We start from the raw sequence: 13,502 nt of genomic DNA on the forward strand, positions 1-13,502 counted from the left end.
CCCTGGAAATCAGAAATAACTCATTTGGTGAGCGCGGCGTCTCGTTTAGCGGAGCGTCTCGTTTAGCGGAGCGTCCCGTTTAGCGGAGCGCCTCGTTTAGCGGAGCGTGGCCTCGCAGCTGTAGGCGGTGATGTCAGAAACAGGCGGTGATGTCAGAAACAGGCGGTGATGACATTATAATTGCAGAGGAGTTTTCCTGAAATGTGTTCTTTTAGTGAGTTTTGGGAGCGAAGCGCGTCGGCCAGAAACAGGGAGATAAACGGGGGTCTCTTACCAGGTGCCGGGTAACTGAGCCCCCCAGCGGGTCGTACGGCGGCAACAGCTCACATGGAGAGCGTGAGCTGCAATGGAGATGAGAGTGAGTGGACGGGGAGGGAGAGCTGTGTGAGCTGCACTAAGTGTGTGTGTAAGTCTATGGGGTTAGAGTGAGTGTGCGTTATAGTGAGTGTGCGTTTAGTGAGTGTGAGTGTTTTTGGGAAGGATGCGTTAAAGACACAGTAATTGTTGTAATGAGGGGGATCGGGACCCCCGGCTTCCTTCCAAGCATCTGGGGGGCTTTCAGGAAATCTTTACACAGCGGATGCTACAGAAATGGCCTCCGGCAGTGAAGGGGTTAAACATCCGTTTCTGTTTGTTAAGCTAATAGTGCCCAGAATTAGAAAGTTCTAATAGCAGCTTTCAGACGCGCGATAATTAGCATGTCAGAGAATACAAAGTCTCCGGATTTCACACGCGCGGCCCGGACCCCGCTCACAGCCCGCCACTCACAGCCCGCCGCTCACAGCCCGCCGCTCACAGCCCGCCGCTGCCTGTCTAATTCCTCCGCGCCGCTCTCTCTGTCTCTTTGGGGACTGCGAACGTTGGCTGTCTAATCATTCCTCCCTCTCTGTCTCTTTGCAGAGCTCCAGCCGTGGCTGTCTAATTTATCTCTGTCTCTGTCTCTCTGCAGAGCTCCAGCCGTGGCTGTCTAATTTCACCTATGCAGATGCGCGAGACTTTTCTCGTCTGGCTCTGGATGTCAACAGGAATCAGCTGATTGTGGGATCCAGGTAATAATTATACGGCCAGATAACCGGGGGGCATAAAACTGAACGCTGAGACTGTCCCCCAAAACGAGAGGAGATTCACCGCCCGGAGAGACGCCCGGATTTCCCCGCAGTAAAAGCTTCTCGTTATCGTAAAAAAACATTCTTTTTAGGTTGGTTGTAAAACACTTTAAATTCTGTGACCCCTTAAAATCCCGTGTGTCTTGGGGTAAGGGGGGTATAATGGACCCTACGGAAGCCCCTATAACCCAAAAATTCTGTGCCAGATTACTCATCGGTATTACTCATACTCGAGTTATCTGTATCCGAGAAATTCTCTTTAACTTTACTGAGAGGGTGGTGGATAAGTGGAACAGCCTCCCAGCAGAAGTGGTAGAGGGTAATACAGTGAGGGGATTAAACATGCATGGGATAGACATACGGCTCCTGAATCTAAGACGATTAAGGTTTGAGTCTTTACAGCAGGAGAAATGGGCAACTAGATGGGGGCCGCCGGGGGCCGATCTGCCGGCAGTACCCGGGGGGGGGGGCATGCCCCGTGACAGCCGCTAATCATATAATCTGCAGACTGCTGACTCAGCTCAGCCGCCCCGTGACGCCGTATCGTGGACAGAGGTACCAACCTCACGCTGCCCCGGGGGGGGATTAAACCTCTGAGCCCCCTGATTCAGACATAAAGGGGCAGAACGCGGGGCAGGAGAGCGTAATAAACACCGGGGGGCGTTATTATTAAATATTATTTATTATTATTAAATATATTATTATTTATTAGTTGGAAATATTCGCTGCCAGCAGTTGGTCTCACTGGGAGGATTCAGAATGACGAGTTATAGGCTGTGTGAATCGTGACGGCAGTTGTGGCCCCTGGGGATAGCACCCCCTTTTTATAGGTGTCCATTTGGGGGTTGGGGGGCCGGCAGTCTCTGTCTTGGGACTGAAAGCTATCAAGAGATCATTCATTTCCCCCAAAGCCTGCATTTTACAGTTCAGTGAGTGATGCCAACACGAACATAGAACCCGCCGGCAGATCGGCCCCCGCCGGCCCCCGTCTAGTTGCCCGTTTCTCCTGCTGTAAAGACTCAAACCTTAATCAGTTGTTGGTCTCGTCTTAGATTCAGGAGCCGTATGTCTATCCTGCGTATGTTTAATACCCTCACTGTATTACCCTCTACCACTTCTGCTGGGAGGCCGTTCCACTTATCCACCACCCTCTCAGTATTACATTACATCTATAAAGGTTATTTTGACTTGATCATAATTCTGATTCTTCTGTATTTCAGGAACTACCTCTTCAGACTCAGCCTGTTCAACGTCTCTCTCATCCAGGTATGTGACGTGTTTTATAGTCATGTATGAAGTCGCTCTCTCTACGCTCTCTCTACGCTCTCTCTACGCTCTCTCTACGCTCTCTCTCCGCTCTCTCCGCTCTCTCTCTCTCTCGCGTATAAACTGCTCTATTTCTTGCGTTATTTTCTGCTGGTCTTGGGTGGGAAATCCGGGCTCCTCAGGGTAGATCGGGAGAGCGTCGGAGGCAAAGGTGGGGAATTAAAGGACCACCTGATGCTGCGACCTGCGGACCCTGCGACGGGAAATGGGATGAAAAGCAGCGGCTGCCGGGAGTGTGGAGACGACACGGAAACAACGAACATTTCTTTTTCACGATCATGCGCGGAATTTCACTCTTCTAAATAGACCGCTGTGTTACAATATAGAGATAGGCTTGTGTTACTCTGTTACAGTATAGAGATAGGGTTGTGTTACTCTGTTACAGTATAGAGAGAGGGTTGTGTTACTCTGTTACAGTATAGAGATAGGATTGTGTTACTCTGTTAGTGTATAGAGATAGGGTTGTGTTACTCTGTTACAGTATAGAGATAGGGTTGTGTTACTCTGTTACAGTATAGAGATAGGATTGTGTTACTCTGTTACAGTATAGAGAGAGGGTTGTGTTACTCTGTTACAGTATAGAGATAGGGTTGTGTTACTCTGTTACAGTATAGAGAGAGGATTGTGTTACTCTGTTACAGTATAGAGATAGGATTGTGTTACTCTGTTACAGTATAGAGATAGGGTTGTGTTACTCTGTTAGTGTATAGAGATAGGGTTGTGTTACTCTGTTACAGTATAGAGATAGGGTTGTGTTACTCTGTTACAGTATAGAGAGAGGATTGTGTTACTCTGTTACAGTATAGAGATAGGGTTGTGTTACTCTGTTACAGTATAGAGAGAGGATTGTGTTACTCTGTTACAGTATAGAGAGAGGATTGTGTTACTCTGTTACAGTATAGAGATAGGGTTGTGTTACTCTGTTACAGTATAGAGATAGGGTTGTGTTACTCTGTTAGTGTATAGAGATAGGGTTGTGTTACTCTGTTACAGTATAGAGATAGGGTTGTGTTACTCTGTTACAGTATAGAGAGAGGGTTGTGTTACTCTGTTACAGTATAGAGATAGGGTTGTGTTACTCTGTTACAGTATAGAGAGAGGGTTGTGTTACTCTGTTACAGTATAGAGATAGGGTTGTGTTACTCTGTTACAGTATAGAGAGAGGGTTGTGTTACTCTGTTACAGTATAGAGATAGGGTTGTGTTACTCTGTTACAGTATAGAGAGAGGGTTGTGTTACTCTGTTACAGTATAGAGAGAGGGTTGTGTTACTCTGTTAGTGTATAGAGAGAGGATTGTGTTACTCTGTTACAGTATAGAGAGAGGATTGTGTTACTCTGTTAGTGTTTAGAGATAGGGTTGTGTTACTCTGTTACAGTATAGAGAGAGGATTGTGTTACTCTGTTACAGTATAGAGAGAGGATTGTGTTACTCTGTTACAGTATAGAGATAGGGTTGTGTTACTCTGTTACAGTATAGAGATAGGGTTGTGTTACTCTGTTACAGTATAGAGATAGGGTTGTGTTACTCTGTTACAGTATAGAGATAGGATTGTGTTACTCTGTTAGTGTATAGAGATAGGGTTGTGTTACTCTGTTAGTGTATAGAGAGAGGATTGTGTTACTCTGTTACAGTATAGAGAGAGGATTGTGTTACTCTGTTACAGTATAGAGAGAGGATTGTGTTACTCTGTTACAGTATAGAGAGAGGATTGTGTTACTCTGTTACAGTATAGAGAGAGGATTGTGTTACTCTGTTAGTGTATAGAGATAGGGTTGTGTTACTCTGTTACAGTATAGAGAGAGGATTGTGTTACTCTGTTAGTGTATAGAGATAGGGTTGTGTTACTCTGTTAGTGTATAGAGAGAGGATTGTGTTACTCTGTTACAGTATAGAGAGAGGGTTGTGTTACTCTGTTAGTGTATAGAGATAGGGTTGTGTTACTCTGTTACAGTATAGAGAGAGGGTTGTGTTACTCTGTTACAGTATAGAGATAGGGTTGTGTTACTCTGTTACAGTATAGAAAGAGGGTTGTGTTACTCTGTTAGTGTATAGAGATAGGGTTGTGTTACTCTGTTACAGTATAGAGATAGGGTTGTGTTACTCTGTTACAGTATAGAGATAGGATTGTGTTACTCTGTTAGTGTATAGAGATAGGGTTGTGTTACTCTGTTAGTGTATAGAGAGAGGGTTGTGTTACTCTGTTACAGTATAGAGATAGGGTTGTGTTACTCTGTTACAGTATAGAGAGAGGATTGTGTTACTCTGTTACAGTATAGAGATAGGGTTGTGTTACTCTGTTAGTGTATAGAGAGAGGGTTGTGTTACTCTGTTACAGTATAGAGATAGGATTGTGTTACTCTGTTACAGTATAGAGATAGGGTTGTGTTACTCTGTTACAGTATAGAGATAGGGTTGTGTTACTCTGTTACAGTATAGAGATAGGATTGTGTTACTCTGTTACAGTATAGAGATAGGATTGTGTTACTCTGTTACAGTATAGAGATAGGGTTGTGTTACTCTGTTACAGTATAGAGAGAGGGTTGTGTTACTCTGTTACAGTATAGAGATAGGGTTGTGTTACTCTGTTACAGTATAGAGATAGGGTTGTGTTACTCTGTTAGTGTATAGCGATAGGATTGTGTTGGTTATGCCGTTAGTGTGACAGCTGCCCGTTGTGTAATTGCGATGCCCCCCCCCAGCCGTATTTTGTGTCTGGAGGGGAATTCATTAAAATCCAGAAGTGAAAAGATCCGACATTAACCCTCGCCTCGCCTCGCCTTTCTGGGGCCTGGATGGTGAGTGAAGGATTAGTGACCCCCGCATACAGTATTTCTCCAGCCCCCCCCTCTTTATTAAAGGGTTAAAGCCGCGCAGTATATATATATATCCGCCGTGTCTGTGAAGCGCGGGGTAATATTTTTATTCCGCTCGCCGTCCCGCTGCGCGCCGCGGATAATCCTCCCCGGCTGCTCTTTAACACGCAGGCCACCGAGGAGGATTTAGAGAATGGACTCCGCGCTAATTGGCCCTGAGAAGATTAAGGCGAGACGTCTCACCGCATCCTGATACACGGCCCGGGAGCTCCACCCATGCAACCGGGGGGGAATAAATCCTCTGATCCTTTTGTTACTGACGCTTTGAAATAATTCTTCTACAGAACTAACATATGTCAACATAAAACAAACCTCAGGCGCGGCGCGCAAGCCGGAGAATGGTGGCTTCATTAACTGCCAAGTGCATGCGCGGGAAACGCTCGAGAATTCTGAGCCCTAAAAAAGTGAAAGAATTTGGTGCAGGAAAAAATAAAGCATTAAATGCAATAAAAAAAATAAATTCTATACAAAAAATATATATAAAGCATTAAATGCAATAAAAAAATAAAGAATTTTATAGAATAACAATAAGGAATTCTATGCAATAAAAAAGTAAAAGCTAAAAAAATAATAATTTAATGCTAAACCTGAAATATTTTTGTTTTTCTGCACAATGTTTTGCTAGGATTAATGAAAAATCTTTGAGTTTTGGGTAAATTCTAGGAGTGAATTTCTTGTTTCCGAGTCCCGGTGACCCCGTCGAGGTGTTTGTTAAATTCCTTCCCTCTGCTCCGGGCCCGACGAGGAAACGGAATCCGGACACAAACAGCGAAGACGAAGAGCTTCGTGCAGAAAACGTGCCGCTCCTCCCCGCTCCTCCCTGCTTCTCCCCGTTTCTCCCCGCTTCTCCCTGTTTCCCCCGCTTCTCCCTGTTTCCCCCGCTTCTCCCCGCTTCTCCCTGTTTCCCCCGTTTCCCCTGCTTCTCCCCGTTTCACCCCGCTTCTCCCCGTTTCTCCCTGCTCCTCCTCGCTTCTCCCCGTTTCTCCCCTTTTCTCCCCGCTTCTCACCGCTTCTCCTCGCTTCTCCCCGTTTCTCCCCGTTTCTCCCCGCTTCTCACTGCTTCTCCTCGCTTCTCCCCGTTTCACCCCGCTTCTCCTCTCTTCTCCCTGCTTCTCCCCGTTTCTCCGGAACGGGTTTTATACAAAGTAACTAAAACGGGCAAAAAACTTTTTATTCTAATTTCTAGAGAAATGAAGTCATCTAAAATTTGCGCAGGTTTTTTGTTCGTTGCACGTGGCTCCGTTCTTAACTTAAAAAATAATTTGTTTTTCCCAATTTGTTGCGTTTGGCCGAAACCTGCTTTTTTCTGGCGTTGGTGACCCGGCCGCTCCGCTCCGCTCTCCGGGCACGGATTCTTTGGCTGTTTCCAGGAACGATCTCTTGGATTCGGATTCTGTTTTCGGGTCGGAATTTCACGTAAATAGTAAAAAGACGGTAAATGAAAACGAACCATTTGCGGTTTCTGTGTTTTTTTGGAAGCGCGGAGTGGCGGAGATTATTAAAGTGCAGCAGTCAGGGAGCGCGGCGAGCGATGGGTTAAAACTCGCACAATGCAGCCCCCGGCACCGACAGCCCATGGATCAGAACCGGTGTAATAAGCGCTGGGTCCGCTCTTTAACCTCCCGCTTTGGCAGTGGTGACCCAAGTTTAACCCCCCCGGGGGCAGGTCGGGGCAGATTTCATTCCTGCAGACCTGGCTGCGCATGTGCGGGAGCCGAATATTTGTCTTTCAATCGCAGATAACAAAGCAGGAGCCAGGTGGCTGAGGAGGCCGAGTCTACAAGCCACGACTCGTGGACCTCGGCGGAGAACCCCGTCAGCCGGGGGGACAGAGCCGACACGGGGCAAACAGCGCTACCCGGTGCGAGCCTCAGAGAATTAACACTAAAGAGTTAAAAGCTGTGCCTGATGCCTTCACAGATTAACCCACGCAGGGCTCTAACACTCATTTCGAATATTTTTCGATTTGGGTTCGAATCCTGGCATTTACTGTTTAGCAGAAAACGAGACTTTTCAGGCCGTTATAATCCGTTTAATGAGTTTGAGGTTCGCGCGGCTGTTACAGATTCTTATTATTTATCGTTTATATATTCTTATTATTTATTTTTTATATATTCTTATTATTTAATGTTTTATATATTCTTATTATTTATCGTTTATATATTCTTATTATTTATCGTTTATATATTCTTATTATTTAATGTTTTATATATTATTATTATTTATTGTTTATATATTCTTATTATTTATCGTTTATATATTCTTATTATCGTTTATATATTCTTATTATTTATCGTTTATATATTCTTATTATCGTTTATATATTCTTATTATTTATTTTTTATATATTCTTATTATTTATTTTTTATATATTCTTATTATTTATCGTTTATATATTCTTATTATTTATCGTTTATATATTCTTATTATTTATCGTTTATATATTCTTATTATTTAATGTTTTATATATTCTTATTATTTATTTTTTATATATTCTTATTTAATGTTTTATATATTCTTATTATTTATCGTTTATATATTCTTATTATTTATTTTTTATATATTCTTATTATTTATCGTTTATATATTCTTATTATTTATCGTTTATATATTCTTATTATTTATCGTTTATATATTCTTATTATTTATCGTTTATATATTCTTATTATCGTTTATATATTCTTATTATTTATCGTTTATATATTCTTATTATTTATTGTTTATATATTCTTATTATTTATCGTTTATATATTCTTATTATCGTTTATATATTCTTATTATTTAATGTTTTATATATTCTTATTATTTATTGTTTATATATTCTTATTATTTATTTTTTATTTAGCGCCCTCATGTTCCGCAGCGCTGTACACATTAGAATATCGATCTAATAGATCCCCTGGATCAGAGCAGATTATAATTCACTCGGGATCTGGCAGGGATGTATTATTTACACCGATACTTAAACTCGCGATTTTCCCCCGTTTCACGTATTTTTCGTGACCGGATTGTGTCTCGCGTGGGAATCTTTTCACCCCCCCCGCCTCTGGTGCATCTTATTGGAGATCTCAGGGGGGGTTAATGTCTCTGGGATTCCCGAAATCTCTCTCGTTATTGACGTCCCCCCTGAATGGCAGCGCAGACCCCCCACCCATCCCCCACCGCTATGCTTTTGCCTTCAACTTGGCTTTTGAGGACAATAGAGAGGAAGCCGGAGGAATTTGGCGAGGGCGTTAGAAGCAGATGTGTTTGCGCCCCCCTTGGAACACAATGCAGATCGGGGGGCCGCGGGGAATCCATTGTGCGCCTAATATAAGGGGGTCCGCTGGAATGCTTTGTATCAGAGGATACTGGGGTCATTGAATCCCAATCACACCCGTCACCGGGGCTAATCCCCCCTGAATGGATGGGGTCCCGCTCCTGATTGGGGGTCTCCTGCCCTCGGCTTAAAGAAAGCTACAGACTTTCCACTTCAAAAAGCAAGAAATTGGGACATTAAATAGAAATGGTTAGTTTGTAACAAGCGTTGAGGAAGCGTTCCGTACCCCGGAGCCGACGCCGGCGGAGATTCACCGAATTCCCTCAAATTCAGCTCAAAATGTACGGGTATATTTACCGATTAAATGGAGAAACCGTTTCCTTCGATCCGCTCTCTGGATTCCGAACGGTTTCGATGTTAGAGACCGGCAGAGATCGTCGTCGCCGCCGCCACGTTTCTCCGAGTGGAATTAGAGATGGAGTTTTGGTTAGAAAAATGATGATTTCTGTCACAGATAAGATAATTTGGTTAATAAACTAAGATTTAAATACTTGTTTGTTATATTTTAGTAACCCCTCCTGCCACAACCAGCCAATCACATTCTGCCCTCCAACCTTCGATCAGTATTATTATTATTTGTTTTATGTAGCGCCATCATATTCCGCAGCGCGGTACAATTCACTTTATCCCTTCCAAATCCACCTAAAATACAGTCTAATAACGGGGGGGGTCACAGAGTGTCTCCAGCCGATGCCCCCCGGTGTCCGGCGCGCCGTTTATCGGGGCTTTAAGGGTAAATGTCCTCTGCGGGGGGGGGGGGCGTTAGTTTCCCGCCGCGTTGTCTCCCTGGGAATGCGGGTTTGAGGTTCAGAGGACCGGACGTGGCCCCCGTGGTCACCGGCGAGGTCTGCGGTGCGTTTCCCCGGCGGGGGTGAGGAAGGCGCGCATGTTCCCGGCCCTTTAGCGGGATTTATATTCAGCGTCTGTTCTTTTCGGTGTAAATGATGTATTTGTGGCCAGAGCCGGTCTCCCCGCATTAAATCACGCAACCTGCTCGCTTCCCTCCCTCGTGCCAAGCGGACCATCTGCCAACGCTTCGGGCCGCCATATCTTCCTATTACGAGCCGTATTATAACAAACGCTTCGTGTCCCGGCCTGATTCATTCCTCCGCTCCCGACAGCCAGGACTCCGTGTGAAATTCAGTAAATACGGAGTAACGGCGTGGAGTGACAGGCCGACGTCACGTGCTGCGGGTCCCTGTGGCCCTTTGGGCCCCTAGGTTCATAACCCTGTGGCCGCTGTTTTTTTCCCAGATGCCCCGAATTACCCGCAGCGGCTGCCGTTATTTGCAGTCTGGGGGTCCCAGCTTTGGGGTTTATATGCTTTATATGTTTAACCCTTTCTGCTGTGTGACGGCCGTGTCATTGTGTGTTTCAGGCGACAGAGTGGAGTTCTGATGAAGATACGCGCCGGTCGTGCCAAAGCAAGGGGAAGACGGAGGTAAGACCCCCCCCGGCGAGTCCGCAACAAAATAATAGCCCCTCGTACAGCATAGAACTAGATACGGTGTATCAGACACCAGTCCTCGACAGGGCGGCCGCTTCTGTCTAAACTACAACTCCCATCCCCAGGGGCACCGAGTAAATTCTCCGACTTCTGTCAGAGTTCATCCAAGCGTTCCTGAGCTTTAACTAACTTTATCGGAAACCCCAAAACATGCTTGGAATTGTTGCCCAGCGTTTTATGTTTTGTTCTAACCCACAGAGCTTACAGTCTATTGAGGCAGTAACGTTATTGTGATTTATGTCTCGTTGAGCGGATATTGCGTGTCTCTCAGGACGCGGGTCTCAGTCGCCGCCATTTGCAGACTTATGGTGCGGCTGCTGCATGAGATTATTCTGGCACAGAAGAGGTTAATAGCCCTTATCGTTTAATTGCCCCCTAATACCTGTTTTCAGAAGCATTCTGCGGGGGCCGAGGGGCACTTCTCCCCCGGGAGAGACTTGGAAACTCGCACACCCACCGCTTCTATTGCCCCTCGGAGGGTATATCGGCCTCCGCCGAGCCGGGAACATCACGTCTCGGGACCGCTGCCAACATGCGCAGGTTTTGGGTTTAATTGGCGACGGAGATGCATAAAAGTCTTTAATAATCGCGTTTCTCTGGTGAGAGATTTCCTGCTGCTCGGCGACGGGGCTTTTAACCTTATTACCCCGAGATCATCATCCAACCGGCGATAGAACGGTCCCTTTAATCTATCAGAATTCCGGCTGTCTGCAGGGAAAGAGACCGCTCTTACTGACACGTCACACCGGGGCCGGGCGTAGAGGAGTCACTTTATATCGCTTTTCCCTAAAAACCACAACAAATGGACTTTCCCGCTGTAACGACTCGAGCCATATGTCTATCCCATGCATGTTTAATACCCTCTATCACCTCTGCTGGGAGGCTGCTCCACTTATCTACTAACTCTCTTCCGTTCCATCTCAGTCTCTGACGCTCTAGTGTTGGATTCCGCTCTCTGGCTGTAATTTTTCTCCTCCTTTGAAACAAATTCCTTCCTGTCCTTTATTCCTTTATATATTTAAATGTCTTTCTCCTTCGCCTCTCTCTCTCTCTCTCTCTCTCTCTCATTGTCTCTCTTCCCCCCCATCTCTCTCTCTCCTCACCGCCTCTCTCTCTCCATCTCCTCTCTCTCCTCCCCCCATCTCTCTCTCCCCATCCTCTCTCTTTTCTCTCTCCTCCAAGCCGTGCTTATTGAGATCCCTTCGTTTTTTTGACAACATAAATGAGGCGCTTGGAGACTTTTTGGCGACTGCCTCTTTCACGCCTCCGAACGCCGCGGAATGCCGTTAAATGCCCCCTTGCGATGGTTTCTGGGGTTTTATAGATAGAGAAGAAACGTTTCTCGGGCCAGGACGGGCCGCACGTCGTTGCTCTCTCTGCGCTCTCTGCGCTCTATTAGATTAACGCGAAGTCTAAACGATCTCGGGGGAAATGTCTATCGATTTATTCCGGGGCTTTCTGGCGCCACCTGCTGTCCATTCCGTGTAACTGCAGGATCCGAGCCGGCGGATTACTGGGGGGCCGCAGAGAACGTTCCCTAACGGATCGCAAAGAACTTTCAGGAACCCCGGCGGATATATGGCGGCTCCGGAACAGCTACGGGGAACGGGACGAGACTCGCCCAGCCCCTGAAACCGCATCGGGGTTCTCTGTACCCCACTAGGGACCCCAACTTTCTTTCCCCGTCTGTCACTCTGTAGGCTCCCCGGCAGCCGGGGGGAATTGTGCAGAAAACAAGATATTCAGTCTTTCTTGGGTTGATCGGAAATCTTGCGTTTCCTAAATTTGTGTCGTTTTGCTGGACGGATATTAAAGGCTTTTATTGAGTTTTTATGAGCTCAACAAATGTTCGGGGAGAATGAATGCGAGAGAAGAGACATCAGGGAGAGGGAAAGAGAGAGGAGAAGAGACATCAGGGAGAGGGAAAGAGAGAGGAGAAGAGACATCAGGGAGAGGGAAAGAGAGAGGAGAAGAGACATCCGGGAGAGGGAAAGAGAGAGGAGAAGAGACATCAGGGAGAGGGAAAGAGAGAGGAGAAGAGACATCAGGGAGAGGGAAAGAGAGAGGAGAAGAGACATCAGGGAGAGGGAAGGAGAGAGGAGAAGAGACATCAGGGAGAGGGAAAGAGAGAGGAGAAGAGACATCAGGGAGAGGGAAAGAGAGAGGAGAAGAGACATCCGGGAGAGGGAAAGAGAGAGGAGAAGAGACATCAGGGAGAGGGAAGGAGAGAGGAGAAGAGACATCAGGGAGAGGGAAAGAGAGAGGAGAAGAGACATCAGGGAGAGGGAAAGAGAGAGGAGAAGAGACATCCGGGAGAGGGAAAGAGAGAGGAGAAGAGACATCAGGGAGAGGGAAGCAGAGAGAGGAGAAGAGACATCAGGGAGAGGGAAAGAGAGAGGAGAAGAGACATCCGGGAGAGGGAAAGAGAGAGGAGAAGAGACATCAGGGAGAGGGAAGCAGAGAGAGGAGAAGAGACATCAGGGGGATGGAAAGAGAGAGGAGAAGAGACATCAGGGAGAGGGAAAGAGAGAGGAGAAGAGACATCAGGGGGATGGAAAGAGAGAGGAGAAGAGACATCAGGGAGAGGGAAAGAGAGAGGAGAAGAGACATCAGGGAGAGGGAAAGAGAGAGGAGAAGAGACGTCAGGGAGAGGGAAGGAGAGAGGAGAGGGAAGGAGAGAGGAGAGGGAAGGAGAGAGGAGAAGGAAGGAGAGGCGATCGCACTCGGAGAAGCATCTAGAAGTGAAATATTGCAGTTAAATCCGCGGAATATCTCCCCAACGTCAGCCATTAAATGCAATTAAAAGCCGAATCGCGCGACTTCAGCCCCATTCCGACTCCAACGGCGGCACGAGGAGCTTTTTGGGCTGATTTGGGAAGATTCTCGGCCTTCACCCTTTTAATTTCAGTCAATGAAACGAATCGGCAGGGAAATGAGGCAAAATAACACAGTCCAGACGCCCCCCCGGCCCCAACACCCCCCCCCCCCCGGCCCTAAACCCCCCTCCCCGCCCTAAACCCCCTCCCCCCGGGGCACTTTTACCTTCTTTTGTAAATAAGATCCTTTTAAAGTCCGCGGAGGGCCCCGAGCTCTGCCTTATCTGCGCATGGAGCTGCCGTGTTTACATGAACCTTTACCGTGTTTAGACATGTTTCTGTGTCCTGCCAGTATATACACGCATGTATCATAGCACACGTGGCAGCGGAGTCTCATCGTTTTAACCAAAGGGTAATGGAGTCCGGACCCCACAGAGAGCGTTCGCCGCCTGAGCAACAATAACCTAAACAGAACGGGGGGTCTTTACACCCCAATACGTGACACACTTCTGTTCTCATGTTTTTGATATGTTTCCTCTCAGCTGGGCTTTAC

At 46.5% G+C, this 13,502-nt stretch overlaps 1 protein-coding gene across 1 annotated transcript in view; it reads left to right on the forward strand.

Annotated features, from left to right (window-relative positions):
- SEMA5B (semaphorin 5B) overlaps positions 1-13,502 on the forward strand; it is a 50,898-nt gene that overhangs the window by 15,065 nt on the left and 22,331 nt on the right. The window contains exons 3-5 of the mRNA XM_053471919.1: positions 950-1,049; positions 2,327-2,372; positions 10,005-10,067. Coding sequence (XP_053327894.1) covers positions 950-1,049; positions 2,327-2,372; positions 10,005-10,067 — 209 coding nt within the window. The remainder of the gene's footprint in view (positions 1-949; positions 1,050-2,326; positions 2,373-10,004; positions 10,068-13,502) is intronic.

Source organism: Spea bombifrons, chromosome 7 (assembly GCF_027358695.1).
Source record: "Spea bombifrons isolate aSpeBom1 chromosome 7, aSpeBom1.2.pri, whole genome shotgun sequence".
Taxonomy (NCBI): Eukaryota; Metazoa; Chordata; class Amphibia; order Anura; family Pelobatidae; genus Spea; species Spea bombifrons.